The following is a 19176-nucleotide window of genomic DNA, read 5'->3' as shown; positions in this document are numbered from 1 at the left end:
GTGTGTGTGTGTGTGTGTGTGTGTGTGTGTGTGTGTGTGTGTGTGTGTGTGTTTACCCCATACACAGATGGTGGATGGATGGATAAATGAATGAGTCCACTGGTTGGTTGGTTGGTCTAAGTTAATGAAAGGTTTTTACATATTCAAAATCCAATAACTTGATGAACTTAGAATAAAATCTAAAATTCTTGGCTCGTATGGCTTCTTATGATGTACCTACTGCCTACCCTAGAGTTTTCTCATACCATTTATTCTTTCATCCCATCTTGTTTTGGTCAAATTTGCCTTCCTTCAATACCTAGTATATGCTAAGTTCTTTTATGTCATAGAGGCTTTGAAAATATTCTTTATGCCTAAGACATTTTTTTAAATTCTCTAGCTGGAAGGCTTTGGATCTCCAAATCTAAATCTCCCTATTACAATCTCTCATTGTACTATTTTCCTTCCTTAAACTGACACAATTTATAACTATATGTTTAGTCAGTGATCAGTTTATTGTCTGACTTTTCGGTAAATGGAAACTCCATGTGGTCAGGGACTATGTCTGTTTTGTTTGCTATTTTCCCTAGTGTCCATCACAGTGCTTGTCCTATAGTGGAATTTATATTTATGTAATTTATGCATTTATATATACATTAATTTCTTTTTGAACATTTTAGATATTCAAGATGATGAAGTGGCAGAAACTGTTTACAGACATAGGAAGACACAGTTACCTTTGGAACTCACAGTGGAACTAACAGAAGAGACATTTAATGCGACAGTAGTGGCTTCTGATAGCATAGTGCTTTTCTACGCTGGTTGTGAGTATGAACCTTTAGAGGGGACGATATTACATATTAGAACATTTAAAGTTGGCGGATCTTATTTTTGCGTTCTATATATTGCCTGTTGTAACAGCTATGTAATAGCTTTCATAGTTCCCAGGTAGACTGCACATATTGAACAATTTACTAACTTAGATAAATTATTGTGATTCCAGCTAATGATTTTAATATTTTAACAGTTCTTATGGATCTATAGGAAATATATTGCTTTTATCTTCAAATAATAGCCCTTCAACTATATTCCTTGCAGTATGAGTGCAGAAAATTAGTTGCATTTGGAATCTTCTTGGATGTTTGCATAATACTGAGGACTATATATTAGAATTTCTTATTAAGAAGTAACAATTTTGGGAAACCCCATCAATCTATATGTTTGTTAATATATAGATATGGATGGAGATATGCATGTTGCAATATCTGTTGAATTTTTTGTTTCAATGTAGGGCAGGCAGTATCCATGGCATTTCTGCAATCCTATATCGATTTGGCAATTAAATTGAAAGGTACTGTAATGTGGTATGCATGCTTATTTGATTCTGAGCTGTAGCTATTTGTAAAACCATATCATGCTAAAGATGAATAAAACCACATAAGATTTCAAGTAATTATATTTGCATCTTTAACGTTACATTAATGAACCATGAGTTTCAAAAATGCTCAGAAGCATTTGTCTTGGCTCTCTTCATAGAACTGTCTTCAGTAGAAAGTAGAGAGCCTATGTATTAAGTACTGGAGGTCACACAGTCAATCCAGTAATCTTTTTGGCTGAATTGATTCATGTATTGAGTGTCTACTCTGAATCAGTTACTATTAAATATTATTAAATAAATACTGAATACACTTAAAAATTTGACACATAAGACTCAGTCTCACAGTCTAATCAGCGATCCAAGATCTCAATATTCTTAAAGCTATACAGTTAGCTCCTCATGAACTAGGATATTTTTTATTTCAAATTTTTATTTAAATTCTAGTTAGTTAACATATATAGCAAAATTGGTTTCAGATGTAGAATTTAGTGACCCATCACCCACATACAACACTTAGTGCTCACCACAAGTGCCCTCCTAAATACCCACTATCCATCCAGTCCATCCTCTGCCCACCTCCCTTCATCAACCCCAGTTGCTCTCATAGTCAAGAGTCTTGCATGGTTTGCTTCCCTCTCTCTCCTTTTCTTTTCCTTTCCTTCCCCTGTGTTCATCTGTTTTCTTCCTTAAACTCCACAGATGAGTGAAATCAGATGGTAGTTTTCTTTCTACTGACTGACTTATCTGATTTAGCATTATACAGTCTAGCTCTATATGATATTTCTTTTCTTTTTTCTTTTTTGTTTATTCATTTATTTTGAGAGAGAGAGAGAGAGTGTGTGTGTGTGTGAACAGGGGAATGGCAAAGAGAGAGGGAAAGAGAGAATCCCAAGCAGGCTCCACTCTGTTAATGCCGTGCCCAAAGCAGGGCTCGATCTCACAAATCGTGAGATTGTGACCTGAGCCAAAATCAAGAGTCAGATGCTTAATTGAGCCACCCAGGTGCCCCACAGGACCTTTCTTAATAGCCACAATCATTTAACTGTTCTATGAAACCTGATCCAGTGGTAGGCAAATAAGAATCCAAGGAATGGACTTGAACTCAATATATTTATGCCATCATCCCAGCAAAGACATAAGGAATATTGTTAGTAAGAAAGAGATAATGATGGAATCCAAGGAATGGACTTGAACTCAAAATATTTATGCCGTCATCCCAGCAAACACATAAGGAGTTTTGTTAGTAAGAAAGAGATAATGATGGAGGGCGCCTGGGTGGCTCAGTCGGTTGAGCGTCCGGCTTCGGCTCAGGTAATGATCTCACGGTAAGTTTGAGCCCCGCATCAGGCTCTGTGCTGACAGCTCAGAGCCTGGAGCCTGTTTCAGATTCTGTGTCTCCCTCTCTCTCTGCTCCTCCCCTGCTCGTGCTCTGTCTCTGTCTCTCTCTCTTTCAAAAATAAATAAACATTAAAAAATTAAAAAAAAAAAAGAGATGATGGATTAGGATAGTGTTTTGTAATCATTGAATGTATCATGCTTTATATCTGTAATATGATTTCTTCCTACTGTTTTTCTTGTAAATAAATAGAAGTTGTTCTAGTTAAACAGGCTTATTCTCATAGCTGTTATATGAATGTATTTAACATTTAGTTTTTTTGGGCACTAACCTACAGGCTCTTTCATTATTTAGTAAGTTCTTTATGGATAGGTAGCATGCCTTATACTTAGCTCACTGGACTTGACATATTGCCTTACACTGTAGAATATTTGGTTTTTAATAATTGTTGAATAAATGCATAAACTAATATAGTAGAGTTTAGTGGAAAATATATACTAGTGTACAACTTATTTATATATTGGGGACTTTGTAAACTCAAGAAATTGCTTCCAGAAAGTCAGTCCTAAATATAACATGTTCTATATTAATAAAAACATCAGAGATTTAAAAAATCACTTTTGAACAATTTCTCCTCAGTTCATTTGTTAACCACATTTGATCCAACTTTTGATTATTTGAAGTAAAGATATTATTAAGTCTGTAGATATTGTGATTCCTAATCTTTTTTTAAAAAAAGCAAATCCTGTTACTCTCTTTCAGATTCTTCTTTATGGTTACAATCTATGGAAAGATTCAAGTTTCTCCTTTTAGGTTCTCCAGGCTCATTGGCAAAATATTAGAAGAGAGAAAATAAAAGGGGGGGAAATATAAACCATATTGAAGTAATAATTAGATAATGTCCCTGAATAATAGAATTATCCCTCCATCCAGCCCATTTGTCAGATACTAAATGAAAATGGAAAAAGATTCCTTTACTTTCTTCTCTATTAATGATCAAATAAAGAGCCTACCTGATCTCTCAGTCCCAGGACTCTGAGTTGTATGTGTTTGTAGAATAAAAAGCAGATAACCAACCCAAGACGTGATTTCCTTTTTCATTTAGTACGTTCTTTGTAACAGTCCTTTTAGTAATTAGATATTGGATAAATAGAGTGTTTTAGAAGTTCAGGGGGCTTAATGTAGAGACATGTATAGGTAACTATAGTGTTTTATGTCTGCATTGAAGCCCATACTATAACTTTGTAAATTAGGAGAATATTTTAATACTTTGGGCATTTAGTCCTATAACCTTTCACATTGACTTTAATGGGGAAAAGCCACTTTTCATCTTAGTCAAAGATGATGAAGGATATTTTATCCTCAGTCACAAGGTGGCAGCAAATATCAAGTATTTATACTTACCTAGCCTCTAGCTTAGAGAACCTGTTTGGTTTGTTTTGTTTTGTTTTGTTTTTTCATTTAAATTGGGAACACTGTTTGAAATTCCTGCATTGATAAAGTATGGAGGATGTAATACTGCAGACATCTTAGAATATTAGACTGTTCTAGTTGAAACATGATTAAATATTGAAACCATTTTACTTAATTTTTAAAGTTTATTTATTTTGAGAGAGAGTGAGAATGTGCCAGTGTGGGAGGGGCAGAGAGAGAAGGAGAGAGAGAGAATCACAAGCAGGCTCTGCATTGACCGCGTTAAGTCCAACCCGGAGCTTGTACTCATGAACCACCTGGGCCGAAACCAAGACTCAGATGCTTAACCAGCTGAGCCACCCAGGTGCCCCTAAATATTGAAAACATTTTATAGGGAAAAAAATTAAAATTTTAAATTGATAACTTTAATATAAGTTAGCCTTATCACTTTTTTTCCCCGTTTTATTCATTTTTCAGTTTTGAAGATAACATCAAATTTTTCAACTTGGGCTGCAGGGACAAAGGAATAATAACTTTTTTAGCAGTGATAGACCTGTTGAGAATGCCTATTGAAGGGAAAAAACTGCATTTGTAATAGTTCTATATTTCATACTTGGGTGGCATTATATAATACAGTACTCTGTATGAATAAGTATCACTAGATATTTGTTGACGAAATGATTAAAATAACAGATGAAAGAACTTTGTAGAGAAGTCATTTCGCAGATGTAATTTCAGAAGGAATAAGGATTTATTTTTGTTTATATGTTCATACAATATTCAGGTTTAATATACTTTAGTGTTAAAAATGAAATTTTGTTCATGAAGAAATATCAGGGTACATTCCACAAATTTTCACTGGGTACGTACTAAGTAACAGACATTGTGCTGTGCAGCAGGAGTATAGTGGTGAATAAGACAGACTGCACCCTGTATGAGTTATCAAACAGATAGCTAACAGGAGATCTGAAGTGATAAGTTATTGCATCTGAGTGGTATAATCTAGAATTATTTAAGATAAAAATTTTTAATATTTAAAATTTTTTGGTGACAAAATATTAAAATATTTCAGTTTACAACTTTAATTATATGGTGAGGTTATACCCTACATTAGGAAATATCCCAAATTGATACAGTTTCCTTCTTTGATGCAATATTAAGGTTTCCTTTTATTAGAATGTATTTTTTACTCTTAGTAGTTGAGTTGTGTGGTTCTTGTTTTATTTGGGTTTTGAACTCATTCTGCCTAACAATTTACATATTTTGGAGAACTTTACATATATTATTTACAGAACAAGTAAGAATCGTATTTGTGATTCCACTATATGTTTTTTAGGCAGAAAATAAAGTATTTAGATAGGATGGTGTTTCATGTAGGAGGACTCCTCTAGATGTGAAAATCAGTGTTGAGTAAAACAACACTGTCCCTACTCTCAAGGAGCTCTCTTCGTAGAGACAGACATTAGTCATGTAACAACACAAATGAGTATGTAATTAATGAGACAAGGACGGGAGATGGTTCATAAGAGCAAAGGAAACTGATGTAGATTAGCGTGTCTGAGAAGGCTTTCTTGTAGTGATCATACATGCAGAGATCTGAAGGGATGAGAGAGACCTAATGGCAAAGGTTGGTAGGAGTTGGCTGATCCCAAAACAGATTCGAGTTTTGAAAAGATATCTATCTCTAGGTTCAGGGTAGAGACATAATCAGGTTCAGGGAGACAAAGTAAGAGCCTATTGTATTATGTAGGAGAAATGATGGCTGGAGTACAGTCAGTAATGAAAAATGGACAGATGTGAGAGGCAGTTGACCCTTGAATAAGGTGGGGATTAGGGATACCAACTCCCCCGCATTGTCAAAAATCCTCATGTAACTTTTGACTTCCCCCACACTTTACTAATAGCCTGCTGTTGGCTGGAAGCCTTGCTGATAACATAAAGAGTCAATTAACATATATTTTGTGTATTATGTGTATTATATACTGTATTCTTTCAGAAAGTAAGCTAGAGAAAAAAATGTTAAATTGTAAGAGAAAATACATTTATAGTACTGTACTGTATCAGAAAAAATCCACGTGTAAGTAAACCTGTGCATTCCAAACCCATGTTCAAAGGTCAAATTGTATTTTTTTTTTTTTTTTTACATTTATTTATTTTTGAGAGACAGAGCACAAGCAGGGGAGGGGCAGAGAGAGAAGGAAACAGAATCCGAAGCAGGCTCCAGGCTCCGAGCTGACAGCACAGAGCCTGATGCAGGGCTCGAACTCACAAACCATGAGATCATGACCTCAGCCGAAGTCGGATGCTCAACTGACTGAGCCACCCAGGCGCCCCAAGGTCAAATTGTATTTAAAGTTTAGGTGGTCTGTTTTCTTCTTAAATTCCACATGAGTGATATCATATGTTATTTGTCTTTCTCTGACTGACTTATTTCGCTCAGCATAATACTCCAGCTCCATCCACATCATTGCAAATGGCAAGATTTCATTCTTTTTAATGGCTGAGTAATATTCCACTGTGTGTGTGTGTGTGTGTGTGTGTGTGTATTTATATATACCACCTCTTCTTTATCCATTTATCAGTCTATGGACACTTGGGCTCTTTCCGTAATTTGGCTATTGTTGATAGTGCTGCTATAAACATCAGGGAGCATGTGTCTCTTCGAATTTCTACTTTTTATCCTTTGGGTAAATACTAGTAGTGCAATTGCTGGGTGGTAAAGCAGTTCTATTTTTAACTTTTTAAGTGAGCAGTGGGTGTTGTATGCAAGTGATGAATCACTAAATTCCACACCTGAAACTAATATTACACTGCATGTTAACTAACTGGGATTTAAATAAAAACTTGAAACTCTAAAATAAAGTTTAGGTGATAAGATGGAAAAGACATGCTGATTGATTTGACTAGACATGGAAGTTTAGGAATGGAGTGACACTAAAGGTGATACTTTGTTTTCTGATTTGTGTAAGAATGGCAGCCTATAGGCAGGAAACCATAGACATATTGAATTTGAGGACGTTTCCATTCAAAGAGAAATACAGAAGGCAGTAGGGATACATGGGTCTAGAACTGTAAGGAAGAGGCTGGGTCAAAGATAAAAATATAGGATTCATTCTGTTGTTGATAATTACTGAGATTGTCTGGGAAGAGAGTGTATAACAAGAGAAGGCAACTTAAACTGAGCCTTGAGGAACTCCTATCTCTGCTGTCAGAAGAACATGCAAAAGGGACCAAAACAGAACAGCACAGGAGGTGGGGAAATAAGCCAGAAGGGGAAGGTGTTGCAAAACTCAGGGGAAGAGAGAGTCCTGCAGAAACAGTTCATGCTGATGAGAGGTTAAAATAAGAATGGACAATAAAAATATTGTCAAGTCTACCCAACTGAGTTTTCTACACTAATATTTATAAAATGTGCATTTTCATTTTATTTAGGCACATCCTCTATGCTGCTTACTAGAGTGAACTGTGCAGATTGGTCTGATTTATGTACTAAGCAAAATGTTACTGAATTTCCAGTTGTAAAGATGTACAAGGAAGGCAAGCACCCAGTATCTTATGCTGGTATGTTAGGAACTGAAGATCTCCTAAAATTTATCCTGCTGTAAGTATTCACATTCTTCCTAAGACTTTAAAAATTTTAGGTCTATAAACCTTCTAATTCCCATGCTTTGTTGATATACTTTGAATAGGTTAAGGAGTAATGAATTGAGATAACAGGATAAATGGTGGGGAGAGCCTATCCACATCACTTTTGGGGAGATAGAAATTTTATTTAATGAGGGTGATTTTTTTTTAAATTACAAGAGTATTTAATTGTCTTTGTTTTGTCAGATATTTATCGTGTGGAATGTAGTGTTTGCTAAGTTCAATATGTTTTATTTTTTATTTTTTGCAAGCTGAAAAGTGTCTTTAAAAAATAATTTTGAATGTAGTTATATATTCATTCAGCAACAGGATTTCATGCCCAGTGAACATAACATCTGTGCAGGAAGCAGAAGAATATTTAAGTGGGGAATTATATAAAGACCTGATCCCCTACTCTAGTGTGTCTGTGCTGGGACTATTTAGCCCAAACATGACCACAGGTGAGTAGAAGTGAACTTTTAAATTATGTAATAGTTAAAAACTTGCTTACTAGCTTTACTTTTAAAAAGGAATTAGTATTGGGGCGCCTGGGTGGCGCAGTCGGTTAAGCGTCCGACTTCAGCCAGGTCACGATCTCGCGGTCCGTGAGTTCGAGCCCCACGTCGGGCTCTGGGCTGATGGCTCGGAGCCTGGAGCCTGTTTCCGATTCTGTGTCTCCCTCTCTCTCTGCCCCTCGCCCGTTCATGCTCTGTCTCTCTCTGTCCCAAAAATAAACGTTGAAAAAAAAAAATAAAAAGGAATTAGTATCTTTTTAAATTATAGAGAACTCAAATTATAGAATTTTTAAAATGCAGAGAAATTTGAAGAAAAAATAAAAATCCAAAATTATAGTTATTAAATTTTGATGTAATTCCTTCCCTCATTTTTCTTTGTACCTATCTTTGTACCTACCTTTCTTTGTACCTAAAGCATATTAATATGTTTTAATATAATTGGACTAGTACTGTGTATCTAGGTTAGTAACTTGCTGTTTTTATTTAATATTACATGGGTTCATCTTTTCCATGTGATTAGTATTCTTCAGAAACATTATGGCTGTATATTTGGATGAATATACTGTAATTTAACTATTTACCAACAAATAACACCTGTTGTTTTCCTTTTTTCTTTTTGCTGTGAAGAATATTTTTATTTATGCATCTTTGTGTGGAATTTAGACCATTTAATGGATAAATTGATAAATTGATAAATTGATAAATTCCCAAAAGGAGAATAACTATGTTTTCTATAAGCTGTGTGTTATATGTGTTATTCATTTTTAGAAATGGGTTTTTAGTGCTTGTCTAATGAATTACTATGAGATTTTTATGTATTAAGGTTGTTAAGTTCTTGTCATTTGTTTCAATTATTTTCCCCCAGTTTGTTTAGTTTTTAGCTTTGTTTAATAATTTTATATTTAACAGTTTAAAATTTGTTTTCAAATCCATTGATTTTGATATTTCTTCTATTGATTTCAATTATAGAAAATCTCTATCATCTTTATCAGTTAGTATTCACCTGTATATTTTCTTTTTGCTTTAATTTATAATATTTTCTTACTCTATATTATCTTCCTTTGAATATTTTTTAAAATTGTGGTAAAATATACATAACATAATTTACCATCTTAACTATTTTTCAGCATATAGTTCACTAGTGACAAGTATATATACATTGCTGTACAACTAATCTCCAGAACTTTTTCATTTTGCAAAACTTAACTCTGTACCTATTAAACAACTCTACATTTCCCTGTTGGCCTAGTCCCTGGCAGCCTCCGTTCCACTTTGTATTTCTATGAATTTGACTACTCTGGGTACTTCCTGTAAGTGGAATCATACAGTATTTGTCTTTTATTGGCTGGCTTACTTAGCATGATGTCCTCAAGGTTCATCCATGTTGTATCATATGTCAGAATTTCCTTTCTTTTAAAGGCTGAATAATATTTCGTTGTATGTATATAGCACGTTTTACTTATCCATTCATCTGTTGATGGACACTTGGATTGTTTTTACCTCTTGGCTATTGTGCATAATGCTTCTGTGAACATGGGTGTTCAAATATATCTTCAGGACTCTGCTTTCAATTCTTTTAGATATATACCCAGAAGTGGAATTGCTGTGTCATATGATAGCCCTACTTTTAAATTTTTGAAGAACCACTATACTGTTTTCCCTAGTGGCTGTACCATTTTATATTCCCACCAATAGTATACAAGGGTTCTAATTTCTCCATATCCTCAGCAACACTTGTTATTTTCTGTTTGTTTGTTTGTTTGTTTGTTTTTGATAGTAACCATCCTAATGGGTGTTAGGTTTGATTTGATCATGGTTTTGATTTTCACTTTCCTAATAAGTAGTGATATTGAACATCTTTTTATGTCTTGTTGGCCGTTTGTATATCTTCTTTGGAGAAATGTCTATTCAAGTCCTATGCCCATTTTTTAATCAGGTTATTGTTGTTGAGTTGTAGGAATTCTTTATATATTCTGGAAATTAACCCCTTATCATATATATGAATTGCATGTATTTCTTTCTGTTCCATGGAATACCTTTCCACTTGTTGACTGTGTTCTTTGACCTTTTTTCTTTTTAAGTCTTTACCATTTAGATATTTTTTGTGCATGATATGAAGCTGGAGACAACTCTATTTTTGTCTAAATAGTTAATTATCTTTTTTCCCCTCTTTTTTTTTTTTATTCCACTGTCACCTTATTAAATCCATGTCTGTATGTGTGTATATATATCTGTTTAAATGTTTTCTCTTTTATTCACTTTTATCTCCCTAATATAATAGTTTTTTAATACGTGTTGAATATATAATTGGGTCAACTCTGGTTTGCCTTTTTTTGCCTGTTGACTCTTCCAGGTGAACTTTGGTCCTTTACACATAATTGTCTCAACTTATTTGTATGTCCGTTGCTTGTTTTATGCTTCACTATTATCTCTTTAGTTAGTTTAGTCTACATGGAATATGCTTTCAATTTCTTCTGTCATCTTTTTCTCTATATGGGCTTCTATAGTCTTGTATTGTAAACTCAGATTATCATTATTCTTGAACTTTTTTTTTTGCATTATATATTTCTCTTCGAATTTTTTGCATTTTTCTAGCATTTTATTATGAAAAATTTCAAACTTACAGCAAAAGTTGAAAGATTTTATAGTGAACAGCCATATACCCATCATCTAGTTTCTACTATTAGCATTTAACTTGTACTTGACTTAGCATGTGCCTGTGCATCTTTCCATCCTTCTTCCATCCATCAATTACTTCATCTTATTTTTGATGCATTTCAAATGTTTTTTCTTTTTTTAAAAAATTTTTTAAATGTTTTATTCATTTTCTGAGAGAGAGAGAGAGAGAGAGAGAGAGAGAGAGAGAGAGAGAGCGAGAGCGAGCAGGCAAGGGGCAGAGAGAGAGAGGGACACACAGAATCCAAAGCAGGCTCCACAGCCTGGAGCCTGACGTGGGGCTCGAACTCATGAAACAAGATCGTGACCTGAGCCGTAGTCAGAAGTTTAACTGACTGAGCCACCCAGGCGCCCCAAATTAATGTTTTTTTTTTTTTTCATTCAGCGTTGATACATTGCTGATAGCAATTAATTTTACCTTGTTAGTTTTACATAGATAGCATCATAGACTAGAGTGTTCTTTTGATATCACATCTTCTCTATTTTTAGACTATTTTTTTCTAGCTTCATAGGAATGTCCTACAATAAGTTTTAAAGGAAGTGTACACAGGGCATTCTTCCTAACTGGTAATATTGCTTAGAATGTTATTCTCTTGCTTTTGCATACGAATGGTTTCTTGACTAGGTAACAAAATCCTTAGTGGTGGTTTTTCTTTTTTCATCATGTTAGCTGTTGGCATTTATCTAACAAACCTGCCCCCTTACTTTTCTTTCATTTAAGATGAATTTCAAATTCTGAATAAAATCTTTCAAGGATATTTTTATGGAAAGAATATCCCCATATCTAGCATCAAACTTAAAGATAGTGGATACTATCTTCTATCTACTTATTAAGTTTGCTTTCTACAAGTTTCTGTCTAGTAATTTTTCCCCTCTACTTGGCCTTCACAATCTTTTAAAATAAAAGCCAACATAACTTACTAGAAAGAAATGATAAGAATATGAATGCGTGTTCTGTGACTTCCCATCTTAGAAGGCAAAATCCTAGACGGGATAGCTTTTTCATTTGTATTTTTATGAAAAATTGTGAAATGAGGGAGTTTATTTTTTACTCCTGTATTTTTGCCTTTCTAATGTTTTTGCTTCCACCGTTGACTTTGTCTTCTGTCTACCTCTGGTGCCCTGAGGTTGTCATTTATTTACTCTGGGCCTCCTTCCAAAAAGGATTAAGGTCTTTAGATAATAAAAAGTACACATACAATAAAATCATTAAAACAAGAATAAGAGTTAAGCCATAAAAGAGTAGGGGATAATTATGTAGAATACTTTGAAAACACTGCAGTTGATCATAAAACTTAACCCTAAGTAATCTGGTATCAACTGGAAACAGAAAGATGAAATTTTTGCCAGCTAATCATCGTTATATGATAAATGGCAACATAAAAGTTAGGATGCTGACTCATCCACAGAGAAAACTTTTCCCTGATTGTAAATGCTGAGAGGGATTTTACATATATCTTTTATGTAATAGATCAGCACAGGGAACAGTATACTTTATGATAATTTTGTACAAATGATAAGATTTACATATAATTGTCTCTCAACACAAGTCAAAGGTATAGTGTTAAAATATATAGAGATCGTTTTGCTGTGCCAGAATGATGTAATCTGGGGACAATGCTTTTTTATTATTTCACTAGATTGATTGTTCTCAGACTTTTCAGTCAGGTATTCATCTCTTTTTTGTTGTTTTTGTTTTTTGCAGATGTCCAGGTGATAGTTACTGTACTTTCAATATCTATTGAATGAGAAAATGTGTAACAGTAAAAGGCTACTATGAATTCATTAACATTTTATGTACATTTGTATTTGACTCATAAATATAACTACTGACATTTACTGTGCAGTTATTTTATATCAGATACTGATTTATTGTTCATGTAGATTCTAATGATTTAAAAAAAATTTTTTTAATGTTTATTTATTTTTGAGACAGAGAGAGACAGAGCATGAGCAGGGGAGGGGCAGAGAGAGAGGGAGACACAGAATCTGAAACAGGCTCCAGGCTCCGAGCCGTCAGCACAGAGCCCTACGCGGGGCTCGAACTCACGAACTGTGAGATCATGACCTGAACCGAAGTCGGACGCTTAACCGACTGAGCCACCCAGGCGCCCCGATTCTAATGATTTAAAGATTAATATAATGCGAATTCAATGAGGGCGAAAATGTCTCCTTTGTCCATTGTTGTATCTGCAGGTCTCTCTCTGTTTTTTCCCTCTGTAATTAATAAGTATGTTGTGGGGATAGAATGTAAGACTTTGTAAACATCCTGTTTCTCATTATACTTTTGCACTCCAGTGTTAGAATCCATTGCTTGAAAGAGCTATCACTATGATGGTTGCCAGTGGAAAATTTCTAACTCCCTATTCCTTCTATATACATACTCAAATAGTTCTCCTGTAAGAGCTTTTCCTTCTAATTTGTTTTTCAGTATGGACACCTGAGTTCTTATTTTATTCAGTGGGTTATAATCAGTTACAATCATTCATTTGCTAACATCTCAGATTTGGTCAGTGGGAGCCCCTTCAATCTGACTCCTGTGTCCTTTTGACATGTCTCCATCATTCTTTCAGTATGTCCTTTTGGCACAAGATGTTCCCAGTTTCATTTATGGGATCAGCCATTTCTCCAAGAGTCTAGGTTCCTTTTAGTGGGACATTGAATTCAGAAACCAAGATCTAGGGATTAGGAGTGCTTTTAGTTACTGGAGGGCTCTTGTTTCTCAACTCTTGTTGACAGAGCTAAAAAAATAAGTGTGTGTAGTAGTATGTGTATATATGTGTGTGTATAAATGTAACTATTCAATAAAATGTGATAGTGGGAAAACAGTATTGCTAAACTACTGTATTTATTTTATGCAATTAAAACATGTTTATAGTTACACAACTAAATATTATAACTATTATTACATCCCAGATACATTTATTGTGATTTAAAAACCTTTTTATTTAGATTAACTGATTATTTTTTTATACTTGGGGTTGCAGTATATTCTGACATATATGCTGTTTTCACCAAGGAGGAGAATATGCTTGGTTTTAAGTGTTCAGAGGATAACTGGCAGTCTGGTTTAGTAGAAGTGGATATGTTTCGGGGCGCCTGGGTGGCGCAGTCGGTTAAGCGTCCGACTTCAGCCAGGTCACGATCTCGCGGTCCGGGAGTTCGAGCCCCGCATCGGGCTCTGGGCTGATGGCTCAGAGCCTGGAGCCTGTTTCCGATTCTGTGTCTCCCTCTCTCTCTGCCCCTCCCCCGTTCATGCTCTGTCTCTCTCTGTCGCAAAAATAAATAAACGTTGAAAAAAAAATTAAAAAAAAAAAAAGAAGTGGATATGTTTCTACAGTCTTAAATGCTTCCATTATGAGCAAGTAAATTTATGAAGAGCCTTTTAAGAAACGTATTCATGAGTAGAGAGGCTTCTGTGTGAGGAAAGTACATGGAAATATTAGTGTAATTTTCCACTGTTCTTTACCGAAAAAGAAAAGAAGCTGAAACAGGTTCCATTATGTCATTGCTTTAGCTAATGATCATCAATTATTGACCAGAATTTAGCTCTGTTTTCTCTTAGAAATGAAAGTATAGGGACTCAGTTCTTTCCAGTTTTTTTCATATGAACCTTTTCTGCTTTGGTGTAACACAGGCTTTAGAAAATATTTTCTGTGATAGTAACAGTTTCTCATTAAATTCATGGTTATAAATAGCTCTGAATGCTGCCTACTGGCTGACTGTGCCACTTTAGTAAGTTGGCTTTCCTACAGTGTTTCTCAGTCTTGTGGAAAGTATGCATCCTTTTTAGAGAACATAACCTTGTGGTTACCTGATGGTAACAGTGCTGATGTTCACACCAGAGATATAGTCATGACTGCTAAGGTACAGATCTTTTGGGTTCAGCATGTCCAGAGCACGAGGTGCTTTATGACTCAATTCTTCCATCATGAATTTTCTGTTTGAACTGCCATGAACCTTCCTTGTAGTGAGCTAAATTATCATCTGGTCTTCACTTGGCAAGAATACATCATTTATATAAGTTTTCCTCTGCTCTTTTCTCATTGGTCTGCAAGTATTTAATTCACAGTTGCTTCTTGGTTATAAGATAGTCATTAACATGAATCAGAATATACTATTACCTATGATACTGTATTCAGAATGCTATAGAAATAATAATTTTTAAATATCCTAACAAATGAGAAAAGACTGACGCATAAATTAATCAAGGTTCAAAAGTAACAAAAACGCATTACAGAAAATATAGGAAATAAAAAAAGATACAAATCCCTCATAATTGCAGAATCCTAACACAGACATTATTAAAGGACTATAATTTCTAATCTTCTATTTTTTCTGTGCATATAGGTACTTTTAGATTTTGTAATGACAGTGCGCACATTATTTCACATATCTCCTTCTCTTTCCAAACTATATATAAGGCAACCAACTCTATTTACCCACATTAGAGTGTAAATTAAAAAGCAACAAATATTTATTCAGTAACTCTCTATGATTAGAGTGCTGTAAATCTGATAAATCACATTTACAGTACATTTGTTTAGGGAACCATAATTGCATTATATCAATTTACATTTCTATAGTAATCAAATGTCATAAAAAGAACACAGATTTTAGAACCACTAAGTTATATAAGATCTACCTGTAAATATTTATCTTTATAATTAATTTCTAATAAAGCACAATCATTTATAAATCTATCCATCGGTTGAATAGCACACATAATTTTAAAGGTTTCAGATTTTTGTCTTGTCTATGTATTTATAGCAAAAGAAGATTTCACCAAAGCGGGAAACTACCTAACAGGATGTGTTATCACTGGAATTTATTCTGAAGAAGATGTTTTGATACTGTAAGTTTATTGGTCTTCTAATTTTAGAGAGGAAGAAGTTTGCAAAATAATACATTTCTAGTTTTTACACAGTTGAAGGAAAATAGGGCAGCAATATAACTAACTTTGATTTTTAATTAAATGTTTAATTTCCTTGTAAGAAGATCTGGGCAGCAGCATCTGGCTATTTAGAATTCTTAGATACTCTTTTGCTTTAGGCTAGAGTCCCTACAGGGGCAACCTTGGATTCATAATACTTTATCTTTCTATAAAAATTTTTCCGGTTTGGGTTCTATTATCTGCAACTTTGGTTCTCTGAAATTGTCATAGTTTTGGGGGGAATTTTACTTCTTCAAGTGTCCAGGTTTTGATTTGCCACCAAGGTATATATAAAAATGAGAATTTCCCCATGTTGTTGCTCTTTTAGCCATGTAAGTTGCTTTATTTGTAGAATGTGGAACTCAGATATTTCACTTGCCTCAGAAAGAAGGACTGAACATTTGGAGATTATTACATATACAATACATACAGTAATACATCTATATCACATTCTGCATTAATGGCTTGTTTTCAGGTCCAGATGGAGTTGGTAAGCCCCCTCCCTAGTTTATCTTGCTTATTATAGTATTCCTAATTGTGATTTCTGAGCTTAAATCTTCCATCATGAACACTGGTGATGTATACTTTTGATGATCAAGCTCCATTTCTGCCCATGAAGTCAATGACTTTTGAAAAGTAAATACTGAACTCCAGATCTTTAAGAAATAAGAGACTTATTCACCTGACACATGGATAGTCACCCACTATGTTCTGTTCTGCTGTCATTGTGCATTTAACTAAGATCCAAAGCGCTAGACCAGTAGTTGTCAGAGTATGTTTTATTTATAACCAACTGATCATCTTAAGAGGTAATCTAAAGGCTGGACTGTCCACTAATGTTTATAATATTATAATGTTTATACTTGGTTCTAGCATCAGTTTTTACATCATATAAATGTGACTACTTCAGGGGTGGTTTTACAGAAATCATTTTTTTCTGTTTAGTGATTTCCCTTTAGTTTAGTTAGCAAAAGTAGTGGTAAGAAGGAGCAGATTTAGGCTGTGTTACAGTGGAGAGAGCATAGAGTTTATATCTGGGGCACCTCAGTTTGAATCCTGTCTCTGCCATTTATCACTCTCTGAGTCCTGGTTTCCTCATCTATAAAATGGGGGTGATAGTGGCATACATTATAGGGCTGTTCTGGGGTTAAGTGAAAACTAAAGGCATCTAAAAGAGTGCCTGGCAAATAGTAGGTTTCTAATAAATGCTTGTCTCCTTGCTTAGCAGTATGGTGAGCAGTCCAAAAAGATTGAGAACCATTCAGTATGTTCCTAATCCTATTTAGACATTTTCTTGATGAGTAAGTTGTCTAGAAAAAAAAAAAAAAGAATCTGTCTAGATTATTATCTGTTGCTTTCTTTTAATCTAGGTTGTCAAGGCTCCTAAATTTCTTCAGACAGCCTCACAAAGAAGATAAATTTGCCTGCAAATTGAGTTCATTTCTTCCTTACTAGTAGGGCTTCTCATTTGCTGCCTCCCAATCTGACCTCTTGGTGTAATTATTTGTTTTTGATGACTTGCTATATTTTATTGGAAATTTTAACACTGCGTTTCTCCAAAGGTCAAATAAATATGGGGCAACACTTCCAGCTCTGCTGCTGGCCAGACACAAAGAGGGCAAAGTAGAGAGCGTTCCATTCGCTAACTCCCGTGTGCAAGACATGGTTCAAATAGTGACAAATGCATTACTGGAGACATTTGTGAGTATATTTTATAATAAGGATATTATTTGAAATAGAGAATCTAGAAGAGTTAAAAATAGTATATTTTAATACACAATTTTTCAGCTTTTTTTGGCAGAGGGCATGATGTTTTATGAGCTGAAAATTCATTGGGTTGCTCTGTTTTGTTCACTCATTATGATATAGCTTCTGTAGTCCACTGCCACAAGTTTACATGTTTTTGGATTATTTTTTTTATTGTGGAGACTAGTGTAGCTGATAGCTAGTTGAAGGAAGTACTCAATCTAAGCTGAAACTTGGTATAGAGCACATGGATTCTGGGGAGTCAGACTGCCTAAGTTTAAATCCTTCCTTCTTTCCTTACTGGCTCTTTGTTAACTTCTCTGTGCCTCACTTTCCACATGTGTAAAATGTAGTTGATGGTAGTACCTGCTGCAGAGACTTATCATGAGAACCAAATGAGACCAGTGTACAGTGTTTTGGGTAGTGTTTGGCCACTGGTAAACATTAAACAAATGTTAGCTAAGATTCTTATTTATACAGTTTCAGAACAAAGTAGTGTCTTATGAAAGGCCTTTTCCAGTGCATCCTTTGAAAATAGTGGATTCAAGGGCATAACACTTTTTTTTTTTTTTAATATATGAAATTTATTGTCAAATTGGTTTCCATACAACACCCAGTGCTCATCCCAAAAGGTGCCCTCCTCAATATCCATCACCCACCCTCCCCTCCCTCCCACCCCCCATCAACCCTCAGTTTGTTCTCAGTTTTTAAGAGTCTCTTATGCTTTGGCTCTCTCCCACTCTCACCTTTTTTTTTTTTTTTCCTTCCCCTTCCCCATGGGTTCCTGTTAAGTTTCTCAGGTTCCACATAAGAGTGAAACCATATGGTATCTGTCTTTCTCTGTATGGCTTATTTCACTTAGCATCACACTCTCCAGTTCCATCCACGTTGCTACAAAAGGCCATATTTCATTTTTTCTCATTGCCACGTAGTATTCCATTGTGTATATAAACCACAATTTCTTTATCCATTCATCAGTTGATGGACATTTAGGCTCTTTCCATAATTTGGCTATTCTTGAGAGTGCTGCTATAAACACTGGGGTACAAGTGCCCCTATGCATCAGTACTCCTGTATCCCTTGGATAAATTCCTAGCAGTGCTATTGCTGGGTCATAGGGTAGGTCTATTTTTAATTTTCTGAGGAACCTCCACACTCCTTTCCAGAACGGCTGCACCAGTTTGCATTCCCACCAACACTGCAAGAGGGTTCCCGTTTCTCCACATCCTCTCCAGCATCTATAGTCTCCTGATTTGTTCATTTTGGCCACTCCGACTGGCGTGAGGTGATATCTGAGTGTGGTTTTGATTTGTATTTCCCTGATAAGGAGCGACGTTGAACATCTTTTCATGTGCCTGTTGGCCATCTGGATGTCTTCTTTAGAGAAGTGTATATTCATGTTTTCTGCCCATTTCTTCACTGGGTTATTTGTTTTTTGGGTGTGGAGTTTGGTGAGCTCTTTATAGATTTTGGATACTAGCCCTTTGTCCAATATGTCATTTGCAAATACCTTTTCCCATTCCGTTGGTTGCCTTTTAGTTTTGTTGGTTGTTTCCTTTGCTGTGCAGAAGCTTTT

At 35.0% G+C, this 19176-nt stretch overlaps 1 protein-coding gene across 1 annotated transcript in view; it reads left to right on the top strand.

Moving 5' to 3' along the window:
• Nucleotides 1–19176, top strand: part of TXNDC16 (thioredoxin domain containing 16) — a 125873-nt gene that overhangs the window by 80046 nt on the left and 26651 nt on the right. The window contains exons 13-18 of the mRNA XM_040478423.1: nucleotides 660–803; nucleotides 1271–1330; nucleotides 7539–7707; nucleotides 8055–8191; nucleotides 15692–15776; nucleotides 17417–17555. Coding sequence (XP_040334357.1) covers nucleotides 660–803; nucleotides 1271–1330; nucleotides 7539–7707; nucleotides 8055–8191; nucleotides 15692–15776; nucleotides 17417–17555 — 734 coding nt within the window. The remainder of the gene's footprint in view (nucleotides 1–659; nucleotides 804–1270; nucleotides 1331–7538; nucleotides 7708–8054; nucleotides 8192–15691; nucleotides 15777–17416; nucleotides 17556–19176) is intronic.

This window comes from Herpailurus yagouaroundi, unplaced genomic scaffold (genome assembly GCF_014898765.1).
Source record: "Herpailurus yagouaroundi ecotype Mexico unplaced genomic scaffold, PumYag 141, whole genome shotgun sequence".
Taxonomy (NCBI): domain Eukaryota; kingdom Metazoa; phylum Chordata; class Mammalia; order Carnivora; family Felidae; genus Herpailurus; species Herpailurus yagouaroundi.
Note: the sequence above shows the minus strand (reverse complement) of the source record. Positions and strands in the feature narration are given on the sequence as shown.